This window comes from Podarcis gaigeae (genome assembly GCF_964106915.1).
Source record: "Podarcis gaigeae genome assembly, chromosome: 8".
In the NCBI taxonomy this organism is placed as follows: Eukaryota; Metazoa; Chordata; class Lepidosauria; order Squamata; family Lacertidae; genus Podarcis; species Podarcis gaigeae.
Genome location: NC_139684.1, coordinates 84,519,358 through 84,545,474, shown reverse-complemented (window position 1 = coordinate 84,545,474; position 26,117 = coordinate 84,519,358). Strand labels below are relative to the sequence as shown.

The 26,117-nt window shown below is 48.6% G+C and overlaps 1 protein-coding gene across 4 annotated transcripts in view; it reads left to right on the top strand.

The window, feature by feature from the left end:
* The first annotated feature begins 5,045 nt into the window (after positions 1 to 5,045).
* Positions 5,046 to 26,117, top strand: part of ACTN4 (actinin alpha 4) — a 133,089-nt gene continuing 112,017 nt past the window's right edge. For 2 of the 4 annotated variants that reach the window (XM_083753707.1, XM_083753705.1), the window contains exon 1: positions 5,094 to 5,366. In XM_083753707.1, coding sequence (XP_083609833.1) covers positions 5,226 to 5,366 — 141 coding nt within the window. In that variant the 5' untranslated portion in view covers positions 5,094 to 5,225. Of the gene's footprint in view, positions 5,367 to 26,117 lie in introns of all 4 variants that reach the window. The other 2 variants (XM_083753704.1, XM_083753706.1) reach the window with 2 other exon arrangements.

Sequence of the window (26,117 nt, the reverse complement as noted above, 5' to 3'; positions counted from 1 at the left end):
TAGGTACCACTCCGGTGGGAAGGTAAACAACGTTTCCATTCACTGCTCTGGTTCGCCAGAAGCGGCTTAGTCATGCTGACCCGGAAGCTGTATGCCGGCTCCCTCGGCCAGTAAAGTGAGATTAGCGCCGCAACCCCAGAGTCATCAGCGACTGGACCTGATGGTGACCTGATGGTCAGGGGTACCTTTACCTTTAATGTAGCAGTACTTTTTATCTCCATTCTCACTCACTTTTGTCTTCCTTTCCCACCTCACTCTAACTTTTTATAAATGAAAATTTTCTAATAGAATATTTATAACCTTATAGGTAAAAGAGCGGTGTCAGAATAAAAAGCTGTCCATGGCTCTCATCCTGGATTGTCATGATCAGTCATGCTGGCAGATAGAGGATTCGACCACATCCTTTCGTGGCATAAAACTGAGGTTACAGTTTAGGGAACCTACCATAGACACAGATACTGAGGTTACAGTTTAGGGAACCTGTGGTTAAAAAAACCCTGCTTTTTTCTGCTGGTGAACTGTTGCTTCTTCTTCTGCTGCTGCCTAGAACTTGTTGGGACGAGACGCTTTTCTTGTGCAAAGGGCAGCTAATTTCTCTTTCCAAACCCAGGACCACAGGATATACTCGGGTGGTCGGAGACAAGAACGTCATTGATGCAAGAAGGGTTTGCCTTCAAGTAGCCTTTTTATTTCAGGTAATGCAGGCCCTGCGTACCGGACAAAGGAAGCACCTTTCTATCAAATCAGACTGTCCAACTCAGAGTTGTCTTGGGTGGGGAACCTTTTCCCGACTGGGGGCTGCATTTCCTTCTAGGGAACCTTCTAGGAACCACATTCCCGTTGGCGGGGTTATGTCAAAAGTGGGCAGAGCAACAAATATGCGGCCTAGTACATGCGGCCTAGGGCCCATGTACCTACGGGACCGCCTCTCCCGGTATGCCCCGCGGAGGACCTTAAGGTCTACAAATGACATTTTGAAAGTCCCAAGTCGCAAGGTGGTTAGATTGGTCTCAACTAGGGCCAGGGCCTTTTCAGCACTGGCCCCAATTTGGTGGAATGCTCTGTCAAAAGAGATCAGGGCCCTGCGGGACTTGACATCTTTCCGCAGGGCCTGCAAGACAGAGCTGTTCCACCAGGCCTTTGGTTTGGACTCAGTCTGACCCTTATGTTTCCCTCCCCTTGTGGTTTTGATTTATCGGCTACTTTAAAATGAGACTGCATTTTAAATTGCATTTTAACCTGTATTTTAAATTGCGCCCGCCCCCCCGAGATCCAGCATGGTGAAGTGCTTAAGAGTGGTGGTCTCGTAATCTGGTGAACCGGGTTCGCTTCCCCACTCCTCCACCTGCAGCTGCTGGGTGACCTTGGGCTAGTCACACTTCTTTGAAGTCTCTCAGCCCCACTCACCTCACAGAGTGTTTGTTGTGGGGGAGGGAAAGGAGATTGTTAGCCGCTTTGAGACTCCTTCGGGTAGTGATAAAGCGGGATATCAAATCCAAACTCTTCTTCTTCTCTTTCCCCCCTATTATGTTTTTACTGTGATTTTATTGGTGTTAGCCACTCTGAGCCCGGCTCTGGCCAGGGAGGGCGGGGTATAAATAAAATTTATTATTATTATTAAACATAAATTTTACTTTTGCACTGTAGGCTAGTTTCTGCAAATGCTCACATGCCCCTGTCTTTTCTACGTCCAGACAAGCAGGAGGCATGCGTTCAAGGGCACATTCCAGCCAGGCGAAAAACACTTGGGGTGCAAAGCAGGTCCTTTAGGAGGAGTTCCAAGGGCCACATAAAGAGAGATGGGGGCCACATAGGCCCCCAGGCCCGAGGCTCCCTGACCCTTATCTATTCTCACTGGCAGTGGCTTTTCAGGATCTCCAGGTTCTTTCCTATCACTTTCATAGAATTGTAGAGATGGGAGTCCAACTTGGTACCTGATTGTTTTTAAACTGGGTGTTATGTACTGAGTTGAATAGGATCCAAAATGCAGCAGTCTGGCTATATTATGAATCTGCAGCCTTCTGCTGGCTGAAAGATTGGATTTTATTGGAGAACACTGACGTCCTAGATCTGGAAGGGTTTGACAATGCGTTTGGGTGGCATGCATATTTGTGGTATGACAAGGTTAAAGTGCACAAATTGTTTAAAAACCATATTGTCAGAAGAGCAATTTGGAGGGTCTGGATAAAATACAAAGACTTATTGGAGAGTAAGACTCCGAGGTGGCTCTCACCGGTGGAGGCCAAGGCACGTAAGAGACTCAACATGGAGGCCCATTGGCCTAAATATTGGGAAATAATTGAAAAAATTGGAGACAATTGGAGGTTGTTAAGTTTGGAGAAATTGAAAACTAAGGTACGAGACTGGCTGCACTATGCGCAAATTCAAGAGGTATTTAAAATAGATAAAAAAGTTGGATTCCAGGTGGAAAAATCGAAACTAGAGACTGAATTGTTAGAGCTAAAAAGTAAATTACTTTCGAGAATGTATAATTTGCTGCTTAAGTGGAATACACAGGATGAGACAGTCAAATCCGCCATGATAAAATGGGCGCAGGATGTGGGGCACAACATTATGTTTGTAGACTGGGAAAGGTTATGGAACACCGGTTTGAAATTTACGGCATGTACTGCCCTGAAGGAAAATATTATGAAAATGGTATACCGGTGGTACATGACCCCAGTCAAGCTAGCTAAGATATACCATCTGTCTGACAACAAATGTTGGAAATGTGGAGAGGCGGAAGGGACATTCTTTCATCTCTGGTGGACCTGCCCGAAAGTGAAGGCCTTCTGGGAAATGATCCATAATGAACTAAAAAAGGTACTGAGACTTACCTTACCTAAGAAACCAGAGGCCTTCCTTCTGGGCATGGTGGACCAGAGAGTGCTTAAGAAGGACAGAACTTTTTTCATGTATGCTACCACAGCAGCAAGGATCCTGATTGCAAAATATTGGAAGACACAAGATTTACCCACGCTGGAGGAATGGCAATCGCAGTTGATGGACTATATGGAATTGGCTGAAATGACTGGCAGAATCCGAGACGCGGGAGAAGAAACAATTGAGGAGGACTGGGAAAAGTTTAAGGACTATTTGAAAAAACACTATAAGCTGTATGAATGTTAAAAAATGCACCTTTCAGGAAATTCTAGCTTCAGCAAATGTAAGTTAATGAAATGAAAATTAAGACACAAGAATTCAGAGGTAAAATAATGAAACAACTTTATTGTGTTTAATATAAAACATATAAGAATTGAGTTACAGTAAAATTGAAAATAGGGAACATGATAAAATGGAAGTTACAATAAGTTTTGAAATAAGTTAACAAATTGCTGATGCTTTATAAGACAGAGAACGCAGGGTTCGGAGGATGTGGGGAAGTCCTATAGATTAGATGGAAAAAGAATATGGAAATTTGTTATTTTTCTACTTTACTTTCTTATAACCACTCTTTATTCTTTTTTCTGTATTTCTGTATTTCTAAAAAGCAATAAAAAATATTTAAAAAAAACACAAAATGCAGCAGTCTGATTGGTCCTAGAACAATAGGATTCAGAATGCAGCAGTCTGATTGGTCCTAGAACAATGCAGCAGTATGATTGGTCTGCAGGAGCCACCCAATCCAGCTCCAGGTGGAAGTGAATCCACAACTTGATTGGCCTACAGGAGAATCCCGGAATTAGCCAATCACGGGGAGCCCATTGTGTAAATAATGTATATAAAGCAGATACTTTGGGGAAACTTCCATTCCTCCTCACCACTATGAGCTGAATAAAGAGCATGAAATCCACTCTCGACTCTGAGTATATTTCACTGGGGATCCAGCTGGATTAAATTTTGGACCTTCCTTCATGCAAAGCACAGGCTCTGCCCCAGTTATGTTTCCTTCTGAGGCCATCATCCGCACCATACATTTAAAGCGCTATGATACCGCTTTAAACAGCCATGGCTTCTCCCAAAGAATGATGGGAGATGTAGTTCATTAAGGGTGCTGAGGGCTGTTAGGAGACCCCTCATCCCCCTTCACAGAACTATAATTCCCAGAGCAGTTCAACCATCAGTCCCTCTTTGCAGGGACCTCTGGGAATTGTAGCTTGTTGAGGGGAATAGGGGGTCTCCTAACAACTGTCAGCGCCCTCCACAAACTACAGCTCCCAGAATTCTTTTGGTGGAAGACAGCTGAAAAGTGTTTTCATAGTGGTTTCAATTTATGTTGTGTACATATATTATTTTCAATGCACGTTGGCATTACTGAGATGCAGGAAAACCGAGTCTCCAAGCAACTCGGTGCCCTCCTGTCTCCTCAAGAGCCCAAACTAGGATGTTAAAATAAATCACTATTGAGATTATTTGTGCAAGGTTTGCAGGGAAAACACATTTAAAATTCGATTATATTTATATTTGAGTGCAGGCAACGGTTTTCCAGCCAATGTGGTGTGGATATTATAGATTTACTGATAACATGTTATCTAGTTGCTGTGTTGGGCAACATTAACAGGTACTAATTTAATACCCACGACGCGGGATGTTAATTAAGCTCACTTCATGAATATTAACAATCCCGTGGTGATTAAACGTTATCTGTTTATAATTAACGTCTTTAATCTAGAATGCTTTTAATGAGGCGTTGCCGCTATTGCAGAAAAAAAAGTAGTATTAATCATACAGAACACGTATGATATAATAAAACCGCCCATGAATGTAAGAGGCTGATTTGGGCGCGATTTCCCTGAGGTGAGGGAGGGTGGGGCCGGGCGCACTCGCGCATGCGCGCCGAGATAAGTACCCAACCCTTGCCGCTCCTCTGAGCGACAGAAGCGCGAGGGCCGAGCAGAGGCGGAGCGTGGAAGAGCCAATCGGGCGGCTGGGCGGGCGTGGCCACCCCCGCGCGTGCGCAAAGCCCTCCCGTTCGCATTCCCGAGCGGCCGCACTTTTAAATAAGAAAGGAGTGGGCGGGTCCCGCTTTTTGTTTTTGTTGTGATTATGGGCGGGTCCTCGCTAAAAAAAAAATCCTTGTAGAGATGCGCATGCGCTCCGTGGTCGAGGGGGGCGTGTCCGAGAGGGCGGCCGTGCGCAGGCGCAGCGGCTCCTCTGGGCAGCGGCGGCGCCCGCGCGTCGTCAGTTGGGTCAGTGCCGCCGCCTCGCACGGAGCTGGGCGCTCCTTCTCCCTCACACGGACGCCGCTCGCTCCGCGCCGAAGCTCCCGCGCCCTAGCGGATAGTATGGTGGATTACCACGCCGCCGGGCAACCCTCTTATCAGTACGGCGGCAACGGGCCGGGCATCGGCGACTACATGGCTCAAGAGGACGACTGGGACCGGGACCTCCTGCTCGACCCAGCCTGGGAGAAGCAGCAGCGCAAGGTGAGCCCGGAGGAGGCTGCGGAGAAACAGCCTTAAAAACGGAAAAAAAGAGAGGGGCGAGGGTTCCTCTGGGCATGGGCAGAGTGCTGCTCCCTTGGCCCCTTCTCTCTCTCTCTTGCCTCAGGGCTGGGGGGGAGAAACAGCCTTGAAAACGAATAAAGAGAGGCGAGGGTTCCTCTGGGCATGGGCAGAGTGCTGCTCCCTTGGCCCCTTCTCTCTCTCTCTCTCTCTCTCTCTTGCCTCAGGGCTGGGGGGAGAACCTTAAAAACAAAAAGAGAGGGGCGAGGGTTCCTCTGGGCATGGGCAGAGTGCTGCTCCCTTGGCCCCTTCTCTCTCTCTCTCTTGCCTCAGGGCTGGGGGGAGAACCTTAAAAACAAAAAGAGAGGGGCGAGGGGACCTCTGGGCATGTGCAGAGTGCTGCTCCATTGGGCCTCTTCTCTCTCCTTTAGCTTAGGACTGGAATTATTATTATTATTATTAGGTGGTCTCATGCACTCCCTCGTCGTTCCCGGGGGCTCGTGTGTGTGTGTGTGTGCGCGCGCACGCGTGTGCGTGTCTGTGTGAATCCGTGCAAGTTTAATTTTTTTTAAACGGGAGAAAACTAAAGCTCCAGAAAAGGAGGTCGCGGGGGTGGGGTGGGGAGAGAAGCTTGCAAGTCTTGAGTTAGGAGAACGAGGCGCGATCCTGAGTGGGGTTTTTCCTGTAGGTGGTGGTTCTTCCCCGCGTTGGGCGAGCAAAAAAATAAAATAAAATGTTTCCGAGGGTGGGGTAGGAATGGGGATCGGGAAAGAGGCTTCCACGGCCTGGCCTGGAGCAGCGATCTTCAGCCTTTGCAGACACCAGGAGATCTGCCTTTAACCCGAGCGTGCATTTTGGGGAGCCATTTCTCCACCTTCCTTGACATACCTTTGCATGGTGGCAGCGCTCCTGTTGTGACCACCAGTGGCTTAGAGAAGGTAGAAGTGTGGTTTGTGGGGGGAGTCCGAGGTAAGAGATTGGGGGGACCAGTGGGTTTTGATGGGGTGTACTGGGATCAGCGGTGGAGGCAGCCGCAATATTACACACTGGAGGGCATCTATATAATAACAACGCCAATAGTAATTATTATTTGTGGCTTACCACTTTGCTCTGGCCTTGAGGAACTTACCTTTCTCCACCTTTCCCTTCTGTTCCTCCCCTGCCTGTCTTCCTTTTTAGTTTGTGTAGCCCTGGCGGTAGGGCCTGTCTGGTGTGTGTGTGTGTTTTTTAATTGCCCTGAGCTGCTTTGGGAGACAATGGCTGTCTGCGTGTTATTTATTGTAATCTCGCTTTCCAAAGTGCACCAGGTGTTGTACAGATAATAAAAAAAAATGCGCTTACCTCTGAGTCCTGTGTGAGCTTTTGGCTGCTTGTGCCCTAAAGGGAGAGGCGTTCCTTTGCGGGTGGGGGGGGGGGATAATATGGTGGGGAGAGGGGTTTTCAGTGCCTGGGTGTGTGATGAAGTTGTGATGTGAGGATTGGAGGAGGCAGAGAGATGGGGCATGTGGGGTTTTTTCCATAGAGGGGTGCAGGGGTTCCTTGCCAGTGGGGTGATGGTGGACAAAGGGCAGCCCAGGGTGGGTATAGGAGCCCCAACGTAGACTGTTATAGAGCCCATGTGTACTCTGGTCTGCCAAATAGTGGTTCTGAATCTGGATTCACGGTGTGTGGGGGTGTTCAGTGGATCCTGGAGGTGGAAGTGAAATTGCATGATCTAGGAATATGACAAAGCACACCAAAGGTAAGGTGTAAGGGGAAGCTAGATTATCAGAGGGCCTGTTTTGCCCTGGGCAGTCTTAGATGTGTATAGTTCTGTGCAGGTCTACTCTGAAGCAATCCATTGAGACTTTCCCTCTGGATAGGGGCTGTTGCAGGACTGCAATTGCCTTGTATGAGCAGCATGTGGGTGGCAGATAGGTGTTACGGGACCGAGACTTCTGGGTATGGGGTTTGTTGGCTTAGGGGGCTGGCAGTGTGCTTCTCGAGGTGTGGGTTCTGGAGAGGAGAAAGCCAGGGGCTGCATTTTGGGGGCATAAGCCAGAAGGGGCAAAGAGTTGGCTAGGGACTGGAAATGAATGGGGCACTAGCACGTTCTGATCCCGGTTCTGATGACGTGGAGGACGTTATTTCGCGGGGATACCTTTCTATTTCATGTTGGGGTGGCAGTGGCAGAGTTCTTAGGAGGAGAGCAGGGAGCAAAACGTTGGCCGGGGGTGGTGAGGTCTGTGGGGTGCTGCTTTCTAGGTGCTGCTGCCGCCTGCGATGGAGAGTTGGGAGGGCAGGTGTGGGCGTAGAGCAGAGAGGGCACGCAGGATGCAGCTTAGTCACTGTTCAAGGTGGCTGGAGTTTGCTTATGGAAATGTTGATGGAGGTGGGGGGGGGGGTGAGCAGGGAGTGGTAGGAAGAGGAGGATGAGAGGCAGTGCTGGGTGGGGCAGCTTAACTTGCCTGGTGAAGAGCACGTGTTGCCAGCCATCCCTCTCCCAGCATTCTCCCTTCATTGATTCATCCTGCCGAGGGGGATGGGGAAGAGCCGCTGGAAGGAATGACTGCTGCTTCCCGCCTCCCCCCCCCCCCCAATCCCTCTTCCCTCCTCAGCTGCTGGGGAAGCGTTTTTTTAATTACAAACTGGCTCACCACAGAAAACCCCCCCTGGGAGATCTGGGCTGCTCAGTTAGCGTCCCCGTACATCACACACCATTTTTATGGGTGATGTGTATGTTCTCTTCCCTTGGAGCAGTTCTCTCCCCACACCCCAGACTGGGGTGGCTTGGCCATTAAATGCGGAGAAAGAAGGGGAAGTTCTACCTTATATACTGGTTTTCCACCCACTGCCCCCTTTCTCTCGCCCCCCCTACCACTCCCCGCCTCCATCCTAATGTGTCTGGACTCTATTAGATTGGAAGCCTGCGGCCAAGGACTGTTCTTTTCCAAAAAATGTGCAGCATTTAGACATTTTAGGACCTTCATAAATTAATGACAATAGTGCAAACATTTGCTGCTTCGGGCATTGCTCATAGATGATTGGTAAATTTAATCCCCCTGCCCCCCTGTAGTTAAAAGCCACTTCATTGCGTGGTTTTATTGGACAAGTCCAACAAGTCCAGCCCTTGAAAGCCAGGCCTTCAGTTTCCCCTGCTGTTGTTAGCCAGCTCCCTGAGGTCAGCTGTCATGTCCAGTAGCACTGACTTGCATTGATTGTGCCTGCCCCCCCCCCCCATACTGGGCTGCCAGGGTTTCTGCTGCCTGCGCTGTTTAACTGTAGCAAATCCCTCTGCAGTTTGCTCAGTGTTAAAGCCATGTGCTTTGTGTGTGGCAAAGGCTTACATTAACAGACAGCCTCGTTTATTGCTTTACGTATCCTCCCCACCACCACCTTGTGCCTCTCAGATCTGAGAAGCGCATGTGTGTGTATGTACAATGTCTACAACCTCTGTCAATTGCATAGTACAGTATGTGTGTTTCAGTCGCAGGAGTAGCTAACGTGTCTCCAGACCACTGGCCATGCTGGCTGGAGTTGAAAGAAGTCTGTTGTCTTTCAGCGTAGTCGCTCCTGTTCTAGAGGAAAAAGTCTGCTGCATCTGGGAGACGAGAGTTGGGAACTTGGGTGTATTTGGTTCTGCTGTTTCCACGATGATCTTGCCCTGGCACCCCCTCCTTTTACAACACTAACCTACCTTACAGGGTCGTTGTAAGCATTGCTAGAACGAATGTGTGCTAATACTCCAGCAGCACTTTACTGTATATAATATCATTTAGTGTTACAATTATTGGGAGGGAATACACAAGGGTGCTTTCTAAAAAGCCGTATCTTTATACCGATCAATAGCAGCTGTGTGGCGATTTCATTTTCCAATAACCTCTTTTTTTTTACCGGACTTAACCCTCAAGCTTCTGGTCCAGCTTTCCTCCTTCCAATCTGCAGTGGCCAACGTTCCTCACTTTTGTCTTCAACCTCAAGTCATGTAGAATTTCTATTATAAAATCCTAGTTACCTTGCTGAGTGCTAGGAGGGGAAAATCTCCCCCTCTTTCCCCGCCAGTCCTCAGTGCCTGCGAAATTACTCCAAGACTTTGGAAGAATATCCTGGCTGTTGCGGACGTTGTGTTTGTATCGTCCAGCAGAGCATTTGTGCTCTGGATTTGAATGGCAAGCGGTGGTGGGCCATCTGCTATTTAGTTTAATTATCTTAATTGCATGCTGTCTTAAGGCTCAGCTAAGAACAGCGGAGCCAAATTCAAGGAGGCATGGGACTCTGTACCGGCTCTGAGTTGGCAGGAGGAAAGTCCTTGTGGGAATATTTTTTTTCTGAATAGAATGAGCATGTGTTGCTCAAATACATGTAACAAGCCTCAAACCCTCCCTGCATGCTTGGCTCCTCGGCCTCCCCTCCCCTCCCCTCAAAAATATCTGGGCTGAAATCAAGATACCAGAGAGTAGTAGCCACTAGACTTAATGGCACGGCTTGCTGTGTGAGAGCCAAGCTCAGCGCTGCTAATGTCTTTCCCATGTTCTCTAGCATACTTGCGGCCTGGAGGGAATGTATATGTGTCTTTCCGAAAGCCTGTTCACGTAGCAGTTGCTGGGGAAGGGAAAGGTGCGGCCTCTTAAACGCTGAACGGTAGCATCGTGCTCCTCCCTCTACACCTGGCGACACAGGCTTTGAATCAACCTTGTCACTGTGACGTTGCACCTAAGCTATTTTTATGGGGCAGGCGCAGCCAAGAAAAAAGCATGCCAGGCAGCATATGGCCTCCATGCCAGAGGAAGGGCTTTCAAGGTGTCGTCGCACAGATGATCTATTCCTTTCTCCGCCTTCTTCCCCCCCCCCCCGAATGGAAAACTTGGGTTGAAACTTGCACACATTCAGCAATACACACTTGGCAAGTGAAAAAAGAAAGTTGAAAAATAAAATAAAATGGAGGCAGAAAGGGGGTGGGTGTCTGGGAATTTCCTCCCTGCTATCCCACCTGCCAATGGGTTTTGATCATAAAGGATTTGGGCTTTAGGTGTGATCCCTGGAATATAACCCCCGTGTCAGTTGCAGGTTTGTTGTAATTTATTCCTCTGTGGTACCATTTCAGGCTGAAAAATGATGGGTTGAGTTCATGTTGGAATGCTTGTTCGCAGAAAATTCCCCCTTGCACATTTTTTTTTTTTAAATGCATGTAGGGGTGTTGTACGGAGGTTTGGCTATGAAAACTTCATATGTTTGTTTGCTCCATGCAAGGCCTTTCAGACATGTGTCCCCACCCTTTACCCGCCTGCAACCTAAAGTGCTGCACTGCAGCATTTTGATAGTTGTATAAATGAGCTCTCCCCCCCCCCCCGATAAGCTGGTGCCCTGAACTACAACTCCCATCCGCTGTGCTGCCTGGTGCTACTGGTAGCAGTTGTTGTCCAGAACATCAGGGCACCAGGTATGAGCCGGGGAAAACTGACACGAGCTGCTCCTCTCTTTGTTTTTCCGAGGAAATTCTTGACAAGCAACTGAGCTATAATAACCGTCTCCCTCCCATCCTTGGTCTGGGACAGATAAAAGAAAAAGGGGTGTGTTGGGTCTGTTGCCACATTCAGGCCATGCTCAGAGCTTGGAATGTCAGCGAGGAGCCCAAGCCATAACTTGGCATTTACATAGGAGTTTGTTTATTACCCTGATATTGCAGGTTGGAGGAGCAGGGTGGAGGGTGGTGGTTTGTCTAAGGCCCTGCAGGGAGGTACAAGCTGGGATGGGCTTTGAACTGGAGAGATCCTGACTCCTAGTCCCTCTGCGGCTTTCCGTTCGCCTCTCCTGAGCCTTTCCGCCCGGCCGAGGCTCCTCGGCGACTTCCTGAATTGCCCTGACGTGAGCAAACCGAGCCTTCCCTTTGTGAACCGGATGTGCAGTTAGGTAGCCATCTGGAATCGATTGTCCATAGCCATTTCAGTCCTGCTGGGCTGTAGCTCTGCACCATGTTGCTTCCGGGCCCCGAACTCTTGTTCAAACATTGTTATGGCAAAAGTGTTTGGCCAGAGAGACTCCTACTGCTTCTGTGCTGATCGCACTTTGATAAACATCCTTTAAGTCACATTCTCAACCAAAGCTCCGATTTCTTCTATTAAAAAAACAACAGCAACCAAAACTGCTCTGGTTGTGTGCTTGGAAGTGGAAAATCTGACTTTCTTTCCTCACGTGGCTGAAAGATGGGGGAACGTCAAGCTTGTAATGGTCATTTTTACCCCAAATGCTGAGGAAACTGGTTATTCTACCCCCCGCACAAGATGACAGTTTTACTTTTTTTTTTTTCAGGTCCCAAACTTAGAGGTTTAGCTATATTTGAGATTTGGAGCTTGCTTTGGAAGCAAAAGGTGCATGATGTGTTCTGCTGCAAATTCTGGGTTATGTTGCTTTTTAAAGTGACAAATGGGCACCTTTCTTAGGGCAGCATGAAAGAGCGATCTGGGAATGCTGAGTCCACGAAGGTCAAGGGAGGGTGTGCGTCGCCACCCTATCAATTTCTGTACGTCAAACACCAGTGCCAATATTTGAACAGCGGGTGACATTCCTGTGTCGTGTGGCTTCCTGTTGCTTGTGGTTAGGCACGCAATATCTTCAAGTGTATAGGAGTCATTAGTTTAAGGTGTGCTGGACCCCTGTTTCTCTGTGTTGATTGCTTCGTCTTGACAAAGGTAGCTACTGTCTGAAAGGGTTGGACAAGGCCTGCAGCCCTTTTACGTGATCCAGAAACAATCTTAATGTGGTTTGCAGATTTATTACATACCAAAGAACGGTGCAAAGTTTCTTGTCCTCAAAAGGTGCGGAGGGAGAACGGCTGTTGATGAAGAAGGTTCAGAAACATTTGTTTAAAAACCGTCGCTGATTTCAAAACTTGTAAGACGATTTGAAGGGCTGATTGGTGGTCTTTAACCAGCCTTGTATGGGACATGGGTGGCACTGTGGGTTAAACCACAGAGCCTAGGACTTGCCAATCAGAAGGTCGGCGGTTCGAATCCCTGCGACGGGGTGAGCTCCTGTTGCTCGGTCCCTGCTCCTGCCAACCTAACAGTTCGAAAACACATCAAAGTGCAAGTAGATAAATAGGTACCGCTCCAGCGGGAAGGTAAACGGCGTTTTTGTGCGCTGCTCTGATTCGCCAGAAGCAGCTTAGTCATGCTCACCACATGACCCAGAAGCTGTACACCTGCTCCCTCGGACAGTAAAGCGAGATGAGCGCCGCAACCCCAGAGTTGGCCACAACTGGACCTAATGGTCAGGGGGGTCCCTTTACCTTTACCTAACCAGCCTTGTAAATTTGCCTCCCAAGGTTACTACCTGCTAGTAGCTGATAGAGGAGGGATGGAGGAGACCTGCATTGCTAAGGTGTGTGTGTGAAGGAGGGTTTTGTGTCTCTGTCTCTGCAGCAGCCTGCTTGGTTTCTTTGTTGAGCCGAGAGGAGGGATGGAGTTCTGCATCTCAACCATGCCAGCCCACTCGCCCAACTGCATGCCTGTGGCCGCCTGGCAGGTCCTTAGATACTTCTGATTGTTGTGTTTAATTTCTGAAGAGGTTGTTAGTTCTTGAGAATGGAGGATTCCTTCTCCCCTCTGCCTTGGACGTTGCAAAACACAGCAAGCAGACATTGTAACACTTCCCAACACTGAATTATTGCTGAGTTGATATGAAACAGTTTCAGGTGCAGTTTAGCGGCAGCAACACGCCACATTGTAGAGAGGAGAAATGCAAGTTTGTATCTCCTTTGGCACACAACTTGGGGAAATCCGCTGCCATTTACTTGGCAAAAGTAAAGGGTGTTAATTCTGTTTGGAAATCTGGCAAAGGTGCGATCAGGTTGTGCCTTGTGAGCAATCCTGGGGTGTTGGTGTTTGCCTACCCTTCTGTTCCCATTTGCTCGAGCTTTTCAAGGCCACAGGAAGGCAGAGCTGGTGCTGCTGATGCCAGTGTTCAAAATCGGCGTTTTGCTGCTGGCGTGGGTCCAGTTGCGACTACCGTATTTTTCGCCCTATAGGACATACTTTTTCCCCTCCAAAAATGAAGGGGAAATATGTGTGCGTCCTGTGGGGCGAATGCAGGCTTTCGCTGAAGCCTGGAGAGTGAGAGGGGTCGGTGCGCACTGACCCCTCTCACTCTCCAGGCTTCAGGAAGCTATCCGCAAGCCTGGAGAGCCCGGCGGGAGTTCTGGGGGCTGGGGTTGGGGGAAGCTCGGGCTTCCCCCGCCCCAGCCCCGCGCCTGGGGAATTTTCCCCCCTTTATTTTCTTTATTTCCCCCCCAAAAAACTAGGTGCGCCCTATGGGCCGGTGCGCCCTATAGGGTGAAAAATACTACATGGAGATTTACGTGTGCTAAGTTGGCAACCGCGATTTAAAAATCCTCTGCCTTAGTCCATCGTTAATTCCATTTCCGCTGTGTGTGCTTCCCTTTCTTGCGCTGGGACAAGTGAATTGTTGTAAGAGCTATCTACAGTCGAGAAATGTGGCTGAGATATTAGAACCACAGAATTGTAGCATCGGAAGGGGCGCCAAGGGTCATTTAGTCCAACCCCCTGGTGAATAGATATTTCATTGTGGCGACCGACCGCAACCTAGATTCAAGGTGCCATTTTAGCTTATATACCCAAGTTTAACCCTGCCTGTTGCTATTCGTGGCTTACATGTTGCCATCCCAGGTTTCAGTTCAGGGGGTGAAGTCCTCTGGATGTTGGACTCCATCTCCCATCATCCAGCATGGAATTATCGGAGACCACTAACACTTGGAGGGCCACAACACAGGTTCCCCATCACTCCCGATTTGAATTCAGTGGGCCAGGCACGCTGGGTTTGTCCTGGTGGAAACAGACTAGTTGGGGGGCCAGTTGCCATTCACCCACGAGGCAGAGGTGGGTAGCAAATGGCACATCTGTGTATACCAGGGATGTCCCTTGCCTTTAACCCCCCCTCATGGAACTCCCCCCCCAAAGATTATCAACCCCTAAAAAAACTGGGCTCTTCTCCCTTAAAAAAGCCCAACAACCTTGAGCTGAACCCCAAATAGCAGTTCTTGGTCCCAGGACTTTTTAACCAGCTTCTGGCAAGCTCTGTGAAGCCAGTGACCCTTTTAAATGGTTCAGTCTTCTCCTGAAACATAAAAGGGTGCAATGTCTTGAAGGATCTCTCCCAGGTAATGGTTTAAACTTGCTCATGGTATCTTCTGGAGTGAGGGGGGGGGCGGTGAGGTGCTGGAGTTCTGAAAATGGCCATGCAAAGTCACTTTGGGAAGTTGTGTGTCCACTTGTGAGGTTTGCAAGCTGTGTGTGGCTGTTCCGTGTCTGGTTCTCAGGGAAAGTGCGGGGGGGGGGGGAGTGGGTCTGTGCTGGAATGTGAGCTATGCACAGTTTCAATAGCATTGTGCGACTGTTTGCATCTCCTGTGTTGTCCTACCGAGACTGTTGCAAATAAACAAAAGCCGGTCTGCATTCCAGCTTTGTGTTTTCACGAACTTCCCAATCTTGGAAGCTTTTCTGTAAGGAAAGGGGACAAAACGAGTGACTGCTGGCTGGTTGTGCCTTGCTAGGGAAAACGCTGGCTTCTCAAGCCTACTAACCTTTCTCCTTCCCTCCCACCCTTCCTCTTGCGAGGCAACGGCCGTAAATTGTCCTTGTACGTCGGAGGATCTGCTTCCAAGTTGCTGGTGGTTTGGAAGCCATAGCCAAGCACTGCATGAAAAGCTTTTCTTTTTCCCTGAGCTGGTTGGACGGGCTGGCAGATGAATCATCTCTTATTAGCTTGCCTATGTAACAAATCATGATTTAAATTTCACTCGATTGGAGCACATCCAGAAAGCCAAGTTTTCCCGACTGAGGCGAGTTGCATATGAGCGTCTCTTGGGCCGCCAAGTTACAACACTTGGCCCTAGAGCTCCTGGTCGAAGAGGTCTGTGGTTAAATAGCTGCCTTGTCTAACAGTTTGAGAGTCGGCTCTCTGTCGCTTACCCCTTTGCTGCATGCTGACAAGCCACATTAAAGCATTTTGCCAGATGACGATGAGTGTGCGTGCAGGATTTCTGCAAGGATAGATTAAAGGGATGTAAACAATTGGTTCCAAGGGAGCTGAAACTTGCACAAAGAGAAGACTTACTGGAGCTATGAGTTTATGGCCTTGTTGACAGTAAAAAATCACTAGCCTTTTTGATCACTTGTTACTTAGCTGCAGTGTTAGAAATTAGCCAGGCGCCAGGTGCGTTTTGCGACTAGATCGGGTTCCATTGCGACCAGGTTGGCAATGGGCATCTCTATCTGGCTGGCTCTTCTTCCAGCGGGTCAGCAGAAGAGCTTATTTATTGCATTTCTATCCCACCTTTTTCTCCAAAAAGTTCACCCCCCTCCTCAGTTAATCCCGACAACGGCCCTGCAAGGTAGGTGAAGAGGCTGTGACGGACTCCGAGGTCGCCCAGTGAGCTTCGTGACCGAGTGGGGATTCGAACCCTGATCTCCCAGGTCCTAGTCTGGCACTCTAACCATTACACCGCACTGGCTTCCTAGAGCCCTTCTGCTATGGGGCAGCTCTGTAAATTAAGCAGTTAAATAAAGATGGGGAACACAAAATGTCACCTAGAGAAGGAACTGAAATATTTTCCCTTTTTTATTTATTCTGGATTGTTTTTGTTTGATGTTTTAATGTGCTGTGAACTGCTTTGCACATCACAGGCTTGCTTTTTGGAGAGCCTGCTTCTCCTTGGCGACAAGAAGAGTGACTAGTGGGGTGCCACAGGGTTCTGTCTTGGGCCCAGTCTTATTCAACATCTTTATCAACGACTTGGATGATGGACTTAAGGGCATCCTGATCAAATTTGCAGATGACACCAAACTGGGAGGGGTGGCTAACACCCCAGAGGACAGGATCACACTTCAAAACGACCTTGACAGATTAGAGAACTGGGCCAAAACAAACAAGATGAATTTTAACAGGGAGAAATGTAAAGTATTGCACTTGGGCAAAAAAAGTGGGAGGCACAAATACAAGATGGGTGACACCTGGCTTGAGAGCAGTACATGTGAAAAGGATCTAGGAGTCTTGGTTGACCACAAACTTGACATGAGCCAACAGTGTGACGCGGCAGCTAAAAAAGCCAATGCAATTCTGGGCTGCATCAATAGGAGTATAGCATCTAGATCAAGGGAAGTAATAGTGCCACTGTATTCTGCTCTGGTCAGACCTCACCTGGAGTACTGTGTCCAGTTCTGGGCACCACAGTTCAAGAAGGACACTGACAAACTGGAACGTGTCCAGAGGAGGGCAACCAAAATGGTCAAAGGCCTGGAAACGATGCCTTATGAGGAACGGCTAAGGGAGCTGGGCATGTTTAGCCTGGAGAAGAGGAGGTTAAGGGGTGATATGATAGCCATGTTCAAATATATAAAAGGATGTCACATAGAGGAGGGAGAAGGGTTGTTTTCTGCTGCTCCAGAGAAGCGGACACGGAGCAATGGATCCAAACTACAAGAAAGAAGATTCCACCTAAACATTAGGAAGAACTTCCTGACAGTAAGAGCTGTTCGCCAGTGGAATTTGCTGCCCAGGAGTGTGGTGGAGTCTCCTTCTTTGGAGGTCTTTAAGCAGAGGCTTGACAACCATATGTCAGGAGTGCTCTGATGGTGTTTCCTGCTTGGCAGGGGGTTGGACTCGATGGCCCTTGTGGTCTCTTCCAACTCTATGATTCTATGATCTCATTGTGTACATGCAGTGTTGAAAGGTCTGGAAACCTGTGGGTGGGGCCTGCGCTGTGGGTCTCTCCCCCCTCCTGAATTGGCACCATTATGATTGGTTTCACCCATGTTCCTCTGAGGGCCTTTTTACATTACAGCCATGCCATGGGATGAACCCACGGAAAACAACAAGTGCTGTCACACGGAAAAAGGGGGGCTAAATTGTGGTGGGACCCAATTGGAACACATCAAGTTTTGCCTGATTATTCTAACTCAACGCCGGCCAGGGGCTGTTCACAAGCCAGGACAAACAAATTCAGCAGGTGCAGAAGAGAAAGCAATTAATCCAAATGATCTAATAGCAATGCCAATGGATTTGGAGTAATTAGGCCTTCATTGGCGAAATCTGTTGCAATTTCTTAAATGACTGGTTCCAGTAACCTACTGACTTTAATAAGGGCAACTGTCTTTTATGGTCCTGCACCCTAGTCCATGGGGAGGGGCAGGCAACACTTGCAAACCTGAAGTTATACGACAAGGGTAGGCAAACTAAGGCCCAGGGGCTGGATCCGGCCCAATCGCCTTCTCAATCCAGCCTGTGGATGGTCCGGGAATCAGCGTGCTTTTACATGAGTAGAATGTGTCCTTTTATTTAAAATGCATCTCTGGGTTATTTGTGGAGCCTGCCTGGTGTTTTGACACGAGTAGAATGTGTGCTTTCATTTAAAATGCATCTCTGGGGCATAGGAATTCGTTCCCCCCCCCCCAAAAAAATATAGGGACAGTGAGGGACAGTGGACTAGCCCCCTGCTGAAAAAGTTAGCTGACCCCTGTTCATCGAGATCCAGTGTAGTGGTTAGGTGGTCAGACAAGGATCTGGAAGACTAGGGTTCAAATCCCTACATGACCATGAAGCTTACTGGGTGACCCTGGGGCCTACTTCACAGGGTTGCTGTGGGGGATTAAATGTGAAGGAGGAGGGGGAAATCCCGTGTTGTATTTTGAGGTCCTTGGAGAAGAAGGTGAGCTATAAATACCGGTACTACAAATAAATAAAAGCAGAGGTTGGATGGCCATCTGTCATGGATACTTCAGCTGAGATTCCTGCATTGCAGGGGGTTTGGTCTAGATGACCCCTGAGTCCCTGATCTGGTTTTATGATTCTATGAAAATCAGGATTGTTTTAGGACTGTTGCAGAGAAGTCTAGCTACTCTTTCTCACATCCCTTGTGAAATGCCAAACTCTTGGAATTTGCAACCTGGGATATCCATGGCGCGGCTAGACCAATATTTCCGATAAGTCTGCAGAATTGACTAGCCTTATTTTCTTGAATTTCCCCTTTTTTAAAAAGGAATTTCTGGCCCGAAACCAGAGCCAGCTTTCTCTCCCCCCCCCCCTTTTGACAAAAAGGGCTTCCTTCCCTGAGATGATTAACCCACCGCAGGCGAGTGGGTTACTTCCAAGGCTACTTGTGACCAGGGCTCACCCTCGGAGAAAGTAGTAGAAATCGTTGAAGGATTACACAAGTTTTCCATCCTGGACCCCCCCCCCCCGAGGAGGCTGCTGTGAGTGGGCTGTCCCTGCGCAGCCGCCCTCTTTAGTCATCGCCTTAATTTCAATGGCATTCCGCATTTTCCAGCGTGACTTCAAAAGAGCCCTTCTCCGAGTTTCTCCCTAGCTCCTTGCTGCATACTGGTGTGCTGCTTCGCCGTAGTAATTCGAGAGGTGCCAGAAGATATACAGCTGCCACATACATTGGGAGTGGAAAGTGCCCCTCCTCCTGCTCAACTTCTCCCCCCCCCCTTTTTTCTTTTCTTTGGCTCTTTCAGTTGGATGCCTGCTTCCTCTCCATATAAGGAGAGGGCTGCGAACATGAAAAGCCACATTCGTTCACAAGACAGGTAGAGCAACTTCTTACACAAAGATCAGATATTTCGCTTTTTGAATACTCCCTCTGTTCCGAGAGCCTTTTGTTTTGGTTTTTTTTGAAAGTTCTCATCTCCTTTGCCTCATATACAGATATCTTGTTGCAGCGGGGGAAGAAAGCCAGAACCCAAAAGTTGAAGCATGTGTGTGTGTGTGTGTAGTGGACAATTGCCAACAAACCAGAGTGACCCAATCCGTCTGCTTCTCTTCCCGCAGCCCCACAGTTAGGAACTTGGTTCTGTAGGCTTGACGATTCAGTTTCACAGCCTTAAGAACATAGGAAGAGTCTTCTGGAAGAGGCCAATGGCCCATTAGTTCAGCACCCTCTTCTCCCAGTGGCCAACCAAGATGCCTGTTGAAAACCAGCCAGCAGGATCCGAGCACAGGAGCAACTCTCCACTCCTGTGGATCCCAGCAACTGGTACTCAGAGAACCATTGCTGTGGATCATAGTCATCCTGGCTAATAGCCATTGATAGTTTCCTCTTCCTCTGTGAATTTGTCCAATCCTCGTTTTTTCCTTTTTTTTATTTCATAGTTTATAGTTTTTATTTCATTTTAATACACCCCATACAAAAAGAAAATATGAAGATACACAAATATCCATCACCTCCTAACAACTAAAGAAGAAGAAAATAAAAATAAACACCACCACCACCAATACATTGAATATTACTCATAATGCATTGTAATGAGAGCCAGTGTGGTGCAGTGGTTAAGAGCGGTGGACTCGTAATCTGGTGAACCGGGTTCGCTTCCCCGCTCCTCCACAGGCAGCTGCTGGGTGACCTTGGGCTAGTTCTTTGAAGTCTCTCAGCCTCATTCACCTCATAGAGTGTTTATTGTTGGGGAGGAAAGGAAAGGAGATTGTTAGCCGCTTTGGGACTCCTTAGGGCAGTGATAAAGCGGGATATCAAATCCAAATTCTTCTTCTAATGTAATGTAATGTCCAATCCTATTTTAAAGCCCACCCCAAGTTGGTAGCCATCCATGTCTCCTGTTCGAAGGAAGCAGTGCTCGGAAATAAAATAATTTGTGAAGCAGACTTTGACCCCGTTGTTTGCACCAAGGGTGCAACTTACAAGCATGCAAAGAATCAGGAAGTACGAGATCTGCCAGATCCGGGACCAGCGAGACTCGGCCTTTAGGCCTTATTTGGTTAGATGGATGGATACTGCTTGCTGAAAGAGTTGTGGGAAGTGAATCACTGGCTCAAGTATACCCTTGCTCTGTTCTTCCTTCTGGTTAGGTGGGATGCTTCAGTCATCTGTATCCCAGATACTCTTGAAGCCAATTCATTTTGGGGTGGACAACAGGGGGCGGGGCGGTCCCAGCCACAGATGAACATGATAATCATTCCTTGGCCCTCACCTGGCGGGCAAAGTCATCTGTGAGCCTAAGACTGCAACTGCCCATGAAAATGGCATCTGTGTGCCTCATTCTTTCCTCTCTCCCCCCCTGCACATTTATTGCAACCTGCCCCGTGTCTTAATGATGTGCATCCCCCCCCCCCACATTATCCAGCGATGTGGGTGCAGCTGAAATAGTGTTGCGATTCTGTTAAGCCATTTTGGTGTTAGCTGCCTCTTTCCAACCTCAGACCTGCCTCCCAGGCTCATATCCCAGGTTCAGATGAGCCTGTATTTGGCCCCATGTCCAGATGTTGTGTCCCTGCAGCATCTCTGCAACCTTCCCTTTGTCCCTCGGGCGGCTTCAGAGATGAGGGCTGTGGGGCAACAACACAGACGGCAGGTGATCAGGCTGGGGAAATATCCAGCCAGCAGAGGCTCGCTGTGTTATTACATTTTTTATCTTGATCTTCCCCTGGGGAGTATATTGTTCTCTCCTCCCATGTTATCCTCACTTAACACCTTGTGACGGAGATTAACCCCTTTCCCCAGGATGATTAAACAAGCTATCCTTGCATTTTCCATATCTAGATGTGAACGGACTCGTGTTCAGTTTTAAATGGTTTGTGTGCTCCAAGGCCCTCTAGTTTGACATGGTACATTGCAGGCTAAGCCAGGATCCAGAGTCCTGCCTACTATTCCATGCTTGCAGCCCTTTGCACGCCCTGAAAGCTGCTCCTGAGACCCCAGGAAGCCCTGCAGAGAGGGTTTACCTCCAGCAGAACAGTTGAAGGCCGCCTTCACCAGCCCTGGTGCATGCCCTACAAGTGCTTCAGACTACACCTCCCATCAGCCCCGGCCAGCACAGCTAAATCAGTAGCTGTGGTTGGTGACTTCTGTATTTTACCCTGTGAACCGTCCTAAGATCTTACAGTGAAGGGCGGTATATAAATCTTAACAAATTAAATAAATAAAATGAAATCTAAAAGCTTCATTCTGTATGTCGTTAAATCAGCGGTGGGCTCATGCAGGTGCCTGAGATAAGGTTTTCGCCTCCCTGTCTCATATAACTCAGCGGCAGAGCAGTCCCACAGCAACTTGCAGGCTCTTTGTTGTGTGGGCCCACTCATAGCGGAAGAGGGATGCTGACCCTGAATCACTATGATGGGGAAAGAGTGGGTTCTTAGAGCAGAAGCTCTCTTGGGCTTGCAACACTGGCCTTTCTTCAGCGTGGGGCTTAGAAGGCTTCTGTGGTCATGGAAGGAGATGGGGAAAGAGTGTCTGGGGCAGGGGTCACTGCCTGTCCGCTGTCCCTCAGACCTTGTGATGGGCCAGACTATATTTTGAAGAGGGGGAAAGGAACAAATTCCTGTGACCCACAAATAACCCAGGGATGCAGTTTAAATAAAAGGACACATTCTGCTCATGTAAAAACACCAGGCGGGCCCCACAAATAACCAGAGATGCATTTTAAATAAAAGGGCACATTCTACTCATATAAAAACATGCTGATTTCCGGACCATCCGCAGGCCAGATTTAGAAGGTGATTGAGCCGGATCCGGCCCCCGGGCCTTAGTTTGCCTAGCCATGGTCTAGGGCATAGGTGGGCAACCTGCTGCCCCTCTGTGCCGATGATGATGATGATACTACACATGGTCCCCAATGCCTCCTAAAGCTGCCCCAGTCTTCTGTCACTTTGGAGTTCCTTCCTGTTTGTTTCTTCTTTATTTTTCTTGGCTTTTAAAGGTGTATTCCACTTATAAAATTATATACACACAAACATATGGTCGTCCCCCCACGCCTGGCCAGGGGGGTGGGGGGAGGAGGCTTTTTTTTTCTACCTGTCTGAGAACCAATTGCATACATAGCATAGAAAGTCAGAAGTCCTCCCTTGCGAGTAGACCTGCATCGGGTTGGGTGTTCTAATCTGAAGTAGTGCCGTTTGTGTTCTAGGTTAGTTAGTTTTGGAAACGGTTGGGCTCTGCCCACTGCTGGCATGCAGCCTCCAAGGGAATAGCGTCCTCAACAGAGAAAAAAAAAAAAAAAAGAAAAAGCTTGCCCAATCCTGACCTAAGAGTTGATCTCCTCTTACATACTGCATTGAAACGGGAGAGGTCTGCCCAAGCACCTGCATGAATGTGGCCCGATGCATCCCAGGGCCAGTGCACAGTTTGTGCGGTGCCATATGATCATTGCAGGAAACTTAAGGAATTGCTTCTGTTGTGCGTTGGGACTGCAGCGGAATAGAAAAGAGAGTGAAATAGCATTCTGTGAGTGTCACGTGTCTGTTCTGCTCATGCATGGATAGCATTGAATGCAGCCCCTAACTTAGAACGGTAGCAGAATTCAGTTTATAGAATTTGGGTTACTGTGGCACAGCGTTTTGACGCTATTTTTAAGCACAGAGTGTTAGCGGCTCTGTCTGTGCTGACTCCCCTGCTTAGGCGGCTCGTCCTCCCTCCGGACATGGAAAAGGCTGCCTTATATCTTGAGTCAGTATTCAGCACAGCTTCCCCTCGAGAGGCCCGGGCCCATGGGAATTCCTGCATGCAAAGTGGTTCTTTCCAGATTTCGGATCGTGGTGCCATTCCTGCAAGGCTTCCACACGCGGTTATCCCGACTAGTGGGAATTTCACCCCTTCTCTTTCAACCTGATACTCCCTCAAATTTCCTTCGTAAAAGAGGGTCAGGTACGGATGAAGTGATGGAACAGTAAGCGGAGGAATTTCCTTCTTGTCTGCTCTCCACCCCCCCCCTTCCAAGTTGCAAATTCCGCTGGGATTTAATTTTCCTCCAGCAGGACAATGCGTCTGTGGCTTCCCTTGGAAATAAGGTCACTTAACTCTAGTCTGTTGGCCTTTCCTGTTCAGGCTTCAGATGGTTTCGTGTGCTTGTCAAATACTGCAAGGCAACGCCAGAGTACATGCATACAGAGAGAATGGCAGCTGCCCCACTTTCCCTGCCCAGCCGCAAACCAACAGAGATCCCTCTCCTTTCTTATTCCTGCTACAGGGCTTCATCTCTTCTGAACAGACGCCAGTAAATGGCTCATGGCAAGTCAGTTTCTGCCGAATACGACATTTTGTGTGTGTTGTGTTTTGATTTTCCCCGAGTTCTCCTGGCTGCCGCTCCCCCTTTTTGTTTCAGAAGAACATGCCAGTAGAGGATGAACTGTTATCTACTAAAACTTTCATAGCTGGATGTATAATTCAAAGCGTTGCTTCTGTACGGGGCTCTGTAACCTAAATCCGGTTGTGCGTTCATTCCCTTCCCCATCACTCTCTGCTCCTTTTTAAACTCTCTTTCGCTTCCTATCCCCGCCCCCCCAGCCACAATCTCCTGGCAAGCGGAGAGAATTACCGCTTGATTTCCCATGATGTTACCCTGCAAATATTGTTAAATTATATTTAGATCTGGAAATCTGCAGCTTGGGAAGAAAGGAAAGATCCCTGTTCTGCCGGGGTGGTGGAGGAGGAATCCTGAGAATGTTGAAAGTGCAAACTGGAAAAAAAGAAACGAAAAATCCCAACAGTCTCAAACCAGCTGTGACTGTTGCCTTACTTGAAATGCAACCGGCAGTTAAGGCATCAAAGTGCAGAGCAAAATATAACCCCAGCTGAAAAGAAGGCAATTAGCTCTGCTGGTGGTTCTTCCTTAATTGAACATATTGCGTATCACAGACCTCCCCCCACCACCGACATGTCAGCAGGAATGCCACCTACATGGCTCCCCCAGCTTTGTATACAAAGCAAGCTGAACATCAGAGATTTGGTGTTACGCAGGATGCCACAATGGGGTGGGGATTGCGCTGAAACAACCCCAGTTCTGGATTGCTTGATGAGAAAGATGCTTCATTGCAGCCTAATGTCCTCTGTTTTGCACTTTTGTGCTTGCAGGAAGGGCTTCCATAGAAGTGGGGACGGGAGAAGGGTTTTTAATCCTCTCCATCTCGACTGCCCCTTGGCTAAGCAGCGTGTTTGTAAAATACCGTATTTTTTGCTCTATAAGACTCACTTTTCCCTTCCTAATAAGTAAGGGGAAATGTGTGTGCGTCTTATGGAGTGAATGCAGGCTGCGCAGCTAATCCTAGAAGTCAGAACAGCAAGAGGGATCACTGCTTTCGCTGCGCAGCGATCCCTCTTGCTGTTCTGGCTTCTGGGATTCAGAATATTTTTTTTCTTGTTTTCCTCCTCCAAAAACTAGGTGCGTCTTGTGGTCTGGTGCGTCTTATAGAGCGAAAAATACGGTACCTGCCATTGCAATTCTTACTACATCTATCTTTGGCAAGGAGGCTCATCTGTATACAGTGGTACCTCAGGTTACATAAGCTTCAGGCTACAGACTCTGCTAACCTAGGAATAGTGCTTCAGGTTAAGAACTTTGCTTCAGGATGAGAACAGAAATCGTGCTCCGGCGGCGCAGCAGCAGGAGGCCCCATTTGCTAAAGTGGTGCTTCAGGTTCAGAACAGCTTCAGGTTAAGTACGGACTTCCGGAACGAATTAAGTACTTAACCCGAGGTACCACTGTAGTTGGATCCAGTAGCTGTGCATGAGGGTTATTTGTGAGTTTTTTTGGGGGGGCATGCGTGTGATTAAGGGTTATATTGAGCCCGATGGGCAGAGTGGATCATGTCTCAAAATACACATGCGGAGGGGAGAGGGCGTGCACAACCTCCTACAAGCATGGCTACAAAAAACAGCTAGCTCGCCAAACATCGTACGAGCCCCACCTGCCGCTGCACAAACATCGGTCGTCAGCAGCTGCAGGTGAAAACATGTGCACAAAATCTCTTTCCCCCATTTACGGAAACTGTGGGCCAAAATTACTCTCTACTGATGAGTAGCCAAGTGACCTAGAATAGTAGTGGCAAAGAGTTGGCCTTCTGTGCAGTGGACGGCAGAGATGGAAGCCGCGGGGGAGTGGCAGGGCCTCTCAAAGACACCGAAATTGCCTCCTGGGCATGAGTGCTGGAAACATAAATTGAATCCAGCAGGAAGCCCAGCGTTGTGCTCTACATTCTGGGTAAACTGAAACAGCTTCAATTGTACAGTGGAGCTCAAAAGGCACTTAGGTAGTAGAGGCAGAGCTTTTTAGTCTCCTGCAACAATTTCTGTGGTCCCTTTATGTGGGACTGATAGGTGTATGCAGGTGAACACACCCACACCTGACAGGTCCACCCACAAGGCTGGTCAAAACCAGCAGTGCCACCCAGTAGGATGGACCAACCCATTTCAGGGAGTGGGAGCAATGGATAAAAACAGGAACCGGTGCCTGAATGGCTCTGCAAGACTTTTTTGAAGCGTTGGCCCTGGCTGTGAGGGTGGGGTGCCATTTGGGCTCCATAGCAAACAGCAAAATTTCCTGGGCCGGCGCTGAGCTTGATGGATTTGCCAGAGCAGCAATGACATGTCTGGAGGAAGGCGTTGGCTTCCTTGCAATGGGCAGAAGGGACTGCCAGAGAGGCAGAGGTTGATGGAAACAGTATCAGAAATAGAGCAGAGGCGCAGGATGAGGCCGGGCTAGAGAGCACGGTCTTGCTGCTAGCACAAAGGAGTCTTTGACCGCAGACATGCCACTCTGGAAAAATATTGCGCTGTGTGGGCATGCCTGTAGTGTGCGTTGTGGGGTTTCCCCCTTTACTTCAAAAGCAAGCCGGCTTCCGGAGCTACTCAGGTGTAACCCAGCTGCCGTGTTGCCACGGCTGCCATGCCGCTGGTCTTGGCCCAAGGGGACACCGCTGAGCCAAGCGTGATTTCTTCAAGCCGGCCCTGGCATGAG